At 50.4% G+C, this 10,398-nt stretch overlaps 1 protein-coding gene across 1 annotated transcript in view; it reads left to right on the top strand.

Moving 5' to 3' along the window:
* Positions 1-6,862, top strand: part of ADGRB1 (adhesion G protein-coupled receptor B1) — a 184,770-nt gene extending 177,908 nt beyond the window's left edge. The window contains exons 18-19 of the mRNA XM_015418928.1: positions 4,044-4,146; positions 6,815-6,862. Coding sequence (XP_015274414.1) covers positions 4,044-4,146; positions 6,815-6,862 — 151 coding nt within the window. The remainder of the gene's footprint in view (positions 1-4,043; positions 4,147-6,814) is intronic.
* The last annotated feature ends 3,536 nt before the right edge of the window (positions 6,863-10,398 follow it).

Here is a 10,398-nt window from a genome sequence, read left to right on the forward strand (position 1 = left end):
CGTGCAGAAGGTCCCAGGTTCAATCCTCAGTATCTCCAGTTAAAAGGACCAGTCAGTAGTGATGTGAAAGACCTCCGCCTGAGACCCTGGAGAGCAGCTGCCAGGCTGAGTAGGCAATTCTGACTTTGGTGCAATGATGGTCTGATTCAACATAGGGCAGCTTCATCTGTATTGTCTACTCAGACTGGCAGCGGCTCTCTGGGGGTTCGGGCGGAGGTCTTTCTCACCACCTACTGCCTGGTCATTTGAACTGGAGATGCCGGGGATCGAACCAGGGACAGTCTGCATGCCAAGTAGATGCTCTACCACTGAGCCACAGCCCCTCTTTACAGCTCTCCAGAATCTCAAGCAGAGGTCTTTCCCTTCACCCTACTGCCTGGTCCTTTTCAACTAGAGATGCTGGGGATTGAACCCGGGACCGTCTGCATGCCAAGCAGATGCTCTACCACTGAGCCACAGCCCCTCTTTATAGCTCAGGTGGAGGTCTTTCCCATCACCTGCTGCCTGGTCCTTTTCAACTGGAGATGCCGGGGATTGAACCCGGGACCTTCTGCATGCCAAGCAGAGGGTCTGCCACTGAGCCATGCCCCCTCCCCACAACATCTAAGAGTCCCAGTGCATTCCAGTAACCAATGGAGTGTGGCACCCCATGGTTTCAAAGCCCACTTGGCCAAGCATTTTGTTTGTATCTATTGATTTCTGTCCTGCTTTTCTCCCCACAGTTGGGGCTCAAAGTGGCTTAGAAAATTATCCTCCCCCCCTTCATTTTTCTCACTACAACGACAATCCTGTGAGGTAGGCCGGGCCCAGAGTCTGCAACGGGCCCAAGGTCACGCACTGAGCTTCCATGGTAGGATTTGAATTTGGGTCACCCAGGGGCCTAGGCACCGCTCTGTCCACTACACCACACTGCCTCTCAGTGGCATGGAGGACTATGAATTTAGGCGGATCGTGAGAGGGAGGGGCAGGAAGGGATGAGCCAGTGCTCAACTCTTCTGGCCCTTTCTTACACACCCAGGGAAATGTCGATCACCACTTTAGGGTCAGGGAGGAATTTTTCTCCATGCCAGACTGGCCTAGCAAACTTGGAGGTTTCTTTCCTTCCTCTGGGCACAGAGCAGGAGTCACTGGGGGGAGTGGGGGGGGGTAGCCGTGAATCCCCTGCATTGTGCAGGGGGTTAGACTAGATGACCCTCTGTGTACCTTCCAGCTCTGTGGTTTCTATGTTTGTATTTCGGAAGCCCTGTTGTTTCCGGAATTTATAACACCAGCCTGTGCCAACCGCCTGGAAGGTGCCCGAAATAGATCTAGGAGCCAGTTATAGGAAGAAAGAACTTATATAGCAGCCATCGTTGACTCAGTTAAAACAACCACAAACTAGCACTTATTATGTGATTGTTAATTAGTTTTAGCTTGGTTTGAACATTTTAATTGTTTCAGTTGCATATGTATGCCGATATTATGCAAGCCACCCTGAGCTGGCCTCTGCTGGGTGTGTGTGTGTAAAAATTTGAGAAAATAAATAAATAAATGAGTATACTCAGAGGACAGAAGCACAGGCTGGGAAAAAAAGGAGAGGGGACTATTTCAGAAACAGACTAGAAGGCCCAGCATCCCAAGAGACAGGTATTTGACCGTCAATGCTCCCTCTAAGCTGTGGCATCCTGCGAGCAAAAAATCTACTCTGTGAGCTCCTGGCATTAAAGTCGTGAGTGAGCGATTTGGCTCCTGCATAAGTTAGTCTGCTCTTGAGCCAGCCCTCCTTCCTGAGCTGAGACAAAAATGTGTGCGCCAGAGGCCAAAAAACTGTGAGCCTAGCTCACACTAACTCAGCTTAGAGGGAACACTGGTGACTATGCTGCAGAGGTGAAAGCAAGACCCAGCCTGTAGAGCAGAAGGTTCTATCAGAAAGGACGCGGAGCGCTCCCAAGTCCTGCCCATGCTCAACAAATCTGGCTGCACATGTGGCAGGCAGCACGATCGCTCCCTGCACCCCGAGTGCGGGGCATAATGCACAACTGCCGATAAGCATGCGGCACGTGGGAGGGAAAGCAGAGATTTAGAACCACGTACAGACGAGTGTCCCAGATGTGCTTGCAGGGAGGCACAGATGTTTGTGGAACTGGAAGCTCAAGTGTTGCAGAACCCAGTGGGACCGCCACCATTCACTCGCCCGGGGGGTTTCTGGCCATACTCCAAAGCTTTGGGAGGGGTGCCGAGCAGAGATAGTCAGCAGTCCTGCGGCACATGCCGCCTTTTGTCTGGGCCACTTCATGGCTGGTAAAGCCAAGCTCTTCTGCACTGATAACAAAGAGGTTTCTTCCCGACGTCTTACTTTCCCCTGCCTCTCCTCCTCCCTCTGAGTCCGGCCTGTAGCGAAGCAGTAAATTAAGCTTCCCTCCGGCACCTTCCAAATCCGTTCCGCACTGATTAGCGTGAGAACGTTTCCGGAAAAAGCTGGGCCTTCTTCCCCGGCTGGTTGGTTATCATTTTAAGCACCTGCAGACTGAGGGAGGCAGAGGGCCGGGCTGGAGACTGCAGATGGGTTAGGGAAGGGGGGGGGAAGCTATGCGTTCCGATATCGCCCATTGGGGGATTATGTTGGAAAGGCGGTTCTAGTGGTTGTACATGCAGGGTGGAATTGCATGCAGTCAACTGACAAATTCACCATCTTTTTTAAATGTCGAGGGCTAGTTTGGGGGTCAACCCAGCCATGAACTCACGAAGGCCGTGTTCACATGTCACTTTTAACTGGTAGCACATTAGAGATGGAGACTTGGTCAAGAGGCTGCGGTCTGAACCAGATGTGCACAGACAGTCATTTCCATAGCTCCCAGATATATATATATATATTTAAACCAATTCAGTGTAGCAGTTAAGAGGGCGGACTCTAATCTGGGAGAACCGGGTTTGATTCCCCGCTCCTCCACATGCAGTTGCTGGTGTGACCTTGGGTCAGCCGCAAGTTCTCTCAGAGCTGTTCTCTCAAGAGCAGTCCTCGAAAGAGCTCTCTCAGCCCCACCTCCCTCACAGGGGTCGTTTGGGGGGAGGGGGAGGGAAAGGAGATTGTAAGCCAATCTAAGGTCCTTTCCGCACTTGGATCTCATCCCTGGTTTTATCAGAGTTCCACTCGCAACACAATACTTTGCATTTATCCCTGGTTATAACAGCATCCGTTTATCCCGGGACAAGTGTGGGGTGAAACTGGGGTGACATCAATGTAATGTGGAAGCAAGAAATACCCTGAGATAACAGGGCGGAACTCGAGTGTAGTGTAGAATGTAAGTTTCGGGGACAGGGTTGAACCAGGATTTAGGGTCTAGTGTGGAAAAGACCTAAGACTCCTTCGCGTAGTGAAGGGCGGGGTATAAAGGCAATCTCCTCCTCCTCCTCCTGATTAGGAAATTCCTGGAGTTTTGAGGGTTGAGTCGAGGGGGAACATGATTTCAGGAGGAGAAGGAATCCAGTGCAGTATAATGTCGTAGAGATCACCCTCCAAAGCTGTCATTTTCTCCTGGGGAACTTATCTCCATGGTCTGGAGACCACTTGTAATTACGGGAGTCCAACCCGGAGGCTTGCAACCCTATTTAGACATGGCGTTCCCAGCATGCATCTGCCTTGGTCATGCCCAGTGAGACACTGGGAGCCACCAGCTGTAGCCCAGTTGAAGCTTGGACATTTCCCCCTCCTGATCTCGACCTTGGGTCTCCCTCTCCACCCTCCAGTTTGGTGTTGTGGTGAAGTGCGTGGACACTAATCTGGGAGAACCGGGTTTGATTCCCCACTCCTCCACTTGCACCTGGCTGGATGACCTTGGGCAAGCCATAGTTCTGACAAGAGCTGTCCTTGAAAAAGAGCAGTTTCTGTCAAGAGCTCTCTCAGCCCCACCTGCCTCACAGGGTGTCTGTTGTGGGGAGGGGAAGGGAGAGGAGTTTGTAAGCCGCTCTGAGACTCCTTTGGGTAGGGAAGGACGGGGTGTAAATCCAGTCTCTTCTCCTTCTCTCTTCCCTTTCACATGCCCTTCTTTTCTCCTTTGCCTTAGGAACACCACCGTCCTAAATTCCAGAGTCCTCTCTGTGACCGTGAAGCCGGCACCCCAGTCTCTCCTCACTCCACTGGAGGTCGAATTCTCCCATTTGTACAATGTAAGTGTCTGCTGTGCGTGAAGGGGGAGGAAACTTCAGTCCCACACAACGCCCCCCCCCATCTACAGCCCCTGAACCCAGCAGTGAAAATGGGCCGAGAACATAAGAGCATAAGAGAAGCCAATGTTGGATCAGGCCAATGGCCCATCGAGGACTTCTGCTCCATATGCTTATCTTATTCCCTCTTGAAGCCATCCATGCTTGTAGCTGCCACCACCTCCTGTGGAAGTGAATTCCATGTGTTCATCACTCTTTGGGTGAAGAAGTCCTTCCTTTTATCCGTTCTAACCCAACTGCTCAGCAATTTCATGGAGTGCCCACGCATTCTTGTATTGTGAGAAAGGAAGAAAAGGACCTTCTATCCTATGCATAAACTTATAGACCTCGATCATGTCACCCCTGAGCCGTCGTTTCTCCAAGCGAAAGAGCCCCAATCGTTTTAACCTTTTTTCATAGGGAAAGTCTTCCAACCCTTTTATCACTCTAGTTGCCCCTTTCTGCACTTTTTCCAAGGCTATAAAATCCTTTTTGAGGTGTGGTGACCAGAACTGTACACAGTACTCCAAATGAGGTCGCACCATCGATTTATACAGGGGCATGATGACACTGGCTGGTTTGTTGTCAATTCCCTTCCTAATAATCCCCAGCATAGTGTTGGCCCTTTTTATAAGCAGAATATCTTGAGGCAGCATTAGATGTGTCTTAAACTGGGTACGGTGCTGGTCACCGTATCTCGAAAAGGATGTTGCAGAACTGGAAGAAGTGCAGAGGAGGGCAACGGAGATGATGACAGGGGTTGGAGCACCTTCCCGAGGGGGCAAGGCTGTAGAGTCTGGGACTTCCCAGTTTAGAAAAGTGACCAGTAAGGGGGGAACATGATAGAGGTTTATAAAATTATGCTCGGGGTGGAGAGAGTTGGCCAAGAGAACTTTTTCTCCCTCCCCCAAAATACTTGAACTCGAGGGCCTCCAATGAAGCTGATGGGCAGTAGGTTCAGGATGGACAAAATGAAATGCGACTTTACCCAGAGAGTGATTCAAATGTGGGGTTTGCTGCCAGAGGATGTGGTGATGGCCACACAAATAAACAGCTTTAAAAGGGGATTACACAGATTCGTGGAGGATACGTCTATCAGTGGCTGCTAGCCACAGTGTCTGAGGGGAACCTCCACATTCAGAGGCACTAAGCCCCTGAATCCCAGAGCCAGGAGACAACATCAGGGGAAGGCCTCGGCCTCTCTGCCCTGTCGTTGGCCCTCCAGAGGAACCGGCTGGCCACTGTGTGAGACAGAATGCTGGACTAAATGGCCCACTAGTCTGATCCAGCAGGGTTCTTCCGATGTTCTTAAAATAAGACTGGGTTAAAAAAGTTTTTTAAAAAAAAACAAGAAGAAATTTAGGCAAAATGATGAATGTTATATTGATTGACTGATACGGTCATGCCTGCATACACACCCCATTGTTTCCCTCCCCAATGGGGCTAAAAGCAGCTTACAATTTCATTCTCCCCGCCTCAATTTTATCCTCACAACAATAGCCCTGCGAGGTAGGTGAGGCTGAGAGAAAGTGACTGGCCACCCAGCAGAGTTGCCATGGCAGGGTGTGGATTTGAATCTAGGCCTCTCAGATCCTAATCTGACCACTGCACCAGGCAGAGCTCAAGAATTTGAGTTTTTGGTTACACCTGGCTGTCTGTGTCTGCACCCCTCCCTCCCTCCCTCCCTCCCTCCCTCTCTCTCTCTCTCTTTCTTTCTTTCTTTTTTTCTTTCTTTCTTTCTTTCTTTCTTTCTTTCTTTCTTTCTTTATTTTTCTATGGGAGATATGCACCCATATCTATGTCCACTGATGACTTTTAGGAGGAATCTTTAAAGGGCGGAAAGAACTTCACAGTTCCTCTCTGCATCAGTATTTGGTGTGTGTGTGAGAGAATCTCTTTACTTAGAAGGTGACTTGGCTGTGGAGTCGGGCACATGCTTGGCATGCAGGAGAGACCCCAGGTTCAGCCCCTGGTACTTTCCATGCCGGGGTCCCCAGAAGAAGGTGAGCAATAAGAGGTTTTATTCCCCCCCCTCGCCCAGTGAGCTGCTGCTCAACAGACAATGCTGACAAGACAACTCTGCAAATCCCGTTGGTCTCTAAGGTGCTACTAGGCTCAAATCCAAGATGAAGTCTTGGATCTGACAAACGGGTTTTTTGGCTCTGGAAAGCTCATACCCTGGAAAGGCATCTGAAGACGTGAGCCATGATTCACGAACGCTCCTCCCCTGCCACAAATGTTGTTAGTCTTTACGGTGCTCCTTGACTCTTGCCCCTTTCTCCTGAAAACCGTGTCGGTCTCTAACATGCTGCTGGACTCGAATCTGCCTTGGGTTTGTGTGTGTTGCATACCTGTGTTCCCTCTAAGCTGAGTTAGTGTGAGCTAGCTCACAGGTTTTTAGCCTCCAGCTCCCCGATTTTTCCCGTGGCTCTGGAAGGATGGGGCTCCAGAACAAACTAATTTATGCAGGAGCCAAATCGCTGGCTCACACCTTTAATCCCAGTCGCTCACAAGGTAGAATTTTTGCTCACCAGACTCCACAGCTTAGAGGGAGCATTGCTATGGGGGTGTTTGAGCAATCCCACGGTCAATTCAGCCTCAATTCTCTTCTTCTCTATTCTTCTCCCAACAGGGAACCACCAACCAGACCTGCATCCTCTGGGACGACACGGATGTGTAAGTCCAGTGGGATTTGAGGGGTTCACCCATTGACTGTTTTCACGAGCTTCATTTCAACCACAGAGATGTAAAAAAATGTTTTCTGAGTGTGCATGGAGCTGTATACCTGACATGGTAGGGGTATGCTCACTCAGGAGTGGATCAGCCTTTGAAGTTATCAGGGAAGGAGTCATTGGGCAGCTGTTCCACAGAGCCACCAGTGGCCAAAACCGGTCAAGCCAAGCTCCAGAGACTCTTGCCACACTTGGGGCTCCTTGGCTCAGATCCAATCAGAGGGGATCAAGCAGAGGGTGTCCTTCACCCCTCCTGAACCGTTGCGATTCCTGCGTTGCCCGGGGTTGGTCTAGATGATCTTGGTGGTCCCTTCCAACTCTGAGATTAGATAAATCTCAGATAAATTGCTGCTTTTTGGCTCAAGGGGTTAAGACGCTGAACTGCGGGAAGGTCAGTAGTTCAGCAGTTCAAGACCCGAGTGTGCCGCATGACGGAGTGAGCTCCCATCTCTAGTTCCAGCTCCTGCCAACCTAGCCGTTCGAAAGCAAGGAATTGCAAGTAGATAAATAGGTACTGCTTCGGTGGGAAGGTAACAGCGTTCCATGCGCCTTGGCGTCTAGTCATGCCGGCCACATGACCACGGAAACGTCTTCGGACAGCGCTGGCTCTTCGGCTTGGAAACGGAGATGAGCGCCGCAACCCTAGAGTCGGACTCAACTGGCTTTCGAGCAAGGGAACCTTTACCTTTTTTTACTTTATTGGTAGAATAGGAAGAAGGTTTGGGTGAGCTGAACCCAGTGGGTGTTGCCAGCACTGGCTTTGTTGAAGCCAAATGATTGTTATGGACAGGCTACTTGACTTGTCTGGATTCTGGACTGTTTCAGTGTCTCAGTCCCCCTCTGTGCACACCTTTACTGCTACCTGCAAACAGTGTATGAAACATTGCATGTGCCATTAGAAAGTGGTTGATGTCTCTTGACCTGCATTAACAGGTCTTAGGATGCATTAATCTTAGGATGCAACAACAGAAGCCTTGTGTCCAATCACGGGAGGTGGTGGTTCTGCTCTATTCTGTGTGGTCAGGCCTCACCTGGAGTCCTGTGTCCAGTTTTGACGTTGACAAGCTCGAGTGTGTCCAGAAGAGGGCCACCAGGATGGTGAGAGGGTTGGAATCAAAGTCTCATGAGGAAAGGCTGAAAGAGTTGGGTATGTTTAGCCTAGGAAAGAGAAGGCTTAGAGGGGACATGATTGCAGTCTTCAAGTATCTGAAGGGCTGTCATGTAGAAGATGGAGCAGATCTATTCCCTCTGGCTCCAGATTGCAAGACTAGATCTAATGGGTGGAAATTACAAGGGAGTTGTTACCGGCTAAATATCAGGAGAAACTTCCTAACTGTAAGAGTGGTTGAGCAGTGGAACAGTCTGCCTTGGGCGGTGGTGGATGCTCCTTCCCTGGACGTTTTCAAGCGGAGGCTGGATGGCCATCCTTTGGGTATGTTGTAGGTATGTAGGGCTCTCTTTCGGCTATGCTCCTGCAGAGTGCAGGGGGTTGGACTGGATGACCCGCAAGGTCCCTTCCAATTCTAACATTCTATGATTCTATGCACACAAAGAGGTGAACTTCTTCATTCTTTCCATAGTCAATGATTTCCTGTAGCCCAAAACAACCCTGTTTTATGGTTTCCATTCAAAGGAGAATGCAAAAGCGTGGATTCTCGCAACTGCAATAGAGGAAATCCTCAATGAAGGCATGCCTGATTAGAACCAAAGCAAAATCAGGGGATCAGAGTCAGAGGCAGGAAAATTAAGCTTAAATTTGAGTGTCTCCCAATCAAAGTTCTGCTACCCCCAAAGCACCTCTTGGTCTGGGGCAAGTGATGCTCTATATTCTTTGTGCTTGGGAGGGGGGCAGTGAACATAAGAGAAGCCAATGTTGGATCAGGCCAATGGCCCATCCAGTCCAACACTCTGTGTCACACAAAGGCCAAAGATACCAGGGGCCATCAGGAGGTCCAGCAGTGGGGCCAGGACACTAGAAGCCCTCCCACTGTTGCCCCCCCCCAAGCACCAAGAATACAGAGCATCCCTTGCCCCAGACCGAGAGTTCCCATCTATACCTTGCGGCTAATAGTCACTGGTGGACGTCTGCTCCATATGCTTATCTAATTCCCTCTTGAAGCTCTCCATGCTAATAGCCGCCGCCACCTCCTGTGGCAGTGAATTCCATGTGTTCATCACTCTTTGGGTGAAGAAGGACTTCCTTTTATCTGTTCTAACCCGAGCGCTCAGCAATTTCATGGAGTGCCCTCCAGTTGGAGGGCTTCTAGTGTCCTGGCCCCAGTGCTGGACCTCCTGAGGGCACCTGCTGTTTTTGGCCACTGTGTGACATAGTTCAACTGGATGGGCCATTGGCCTGATCCAACTTTGGCTTCTCTTATGTTCTTCTGTGGGGCAGAGGTCCATCGGTGGCTATTAGACACAAGGTATAGATAGGAACTCTCGGTCTGGGGCAAGGGATGCTCTGTCTTCTTGGTGCTTGGGGGGGGGCAACAGTGGGAGGGCTTCTAGTGTCCTGACCCTACTGCTGGACCTCCTGTGGGCACCTGGTATTTTTGGCCACTGTGTGACAGAGTGTTGGACTGGAGGGGCCATTGGCCTGATCCAACTTTGGCTTCTCTTAGGTTCTTCTGTAGAACAGAGGCCCATCAGTGGCTATTAGCCACAAGGTATAGACAGAAACTCTTGGTCTGGGGCAAGTGATGCTCTGTATTCTTGGTGCTGGGGGGGGGCAACAGTGGGAGGGCTTCTAGTGTCCTGACCCTACTGCTGGACCTCCTGTGGGCACCTGGTATTTTTGGCCACTGTGTGACAGAGTGTTGGACTGGAGGGGCCATTGACCTGATCCAACATTGACTTCTCTTATGCTCTTATGACCAAGCTAGAGATTGTGCTAAACATGCCTGCTGCCAAAAATGTCATCCATGCTTTTTGCTTATCTTCCCCTCCCCTAATCCCTGTTAAAAGGAATCTGATATCTCCCATCAGTGTATTGTTTCCCCACTGCCAGAAGCCAATGTTGCGGAGTAAAGGGTGGGATGTAAAGCAGGTGAGATGGGTGCAGTTGCTGTTGTACTTACAGAGACACTGTGAATGGAGAAGGGAGAGCTGAATGCACAGCTGCCGTTTTGGGTGGCAGGCCTGAGCTTAGTAAAATTCGTAGCATGGTTCCAGTTTGGTGCAGTGGTTAAGACCCAGTTTGGTGTCGTGGTTAAGTGCATTGACTCTCATCTGGGAGAACCAGGTTTCATTCTGCACTCCTCCACTTGCAGCTGCTGGATGACCCTGGGCAAGCCGTAGTTCTGTCAGAGCTGTTCTCTCAAGGACAGTTCTGTCAAGAGCTCTCTCAGCCCCGCCTACCTCACAGGGTGTCTGTTGTGGGGAGGGGAAGGGAAAGGAGATTGTAAGCCACTCTGAGACTCCAAGTGAAGAGCGGGGTATACATCCAATCTCCTCCTCCTCCTCCTCCTCCTCCTCCTCCTCCTCC

Source organism: Gekko japonicus, unplaced genomic scaffold (assembly GCF_001447785.1).
Source record: "Gekko japonicus isolate JY-2015 unplaced genomic scaffold, Gekko_japonicus_V1.1 scaffold2299, whole genome shotgun sequence".
Classification (NCBI taxonomy): Eukaryota; Metazoa; Chordata; class Lepidosauria; order Squamata; family Gekkonidae; genus Gekko; species Gekko japonicus.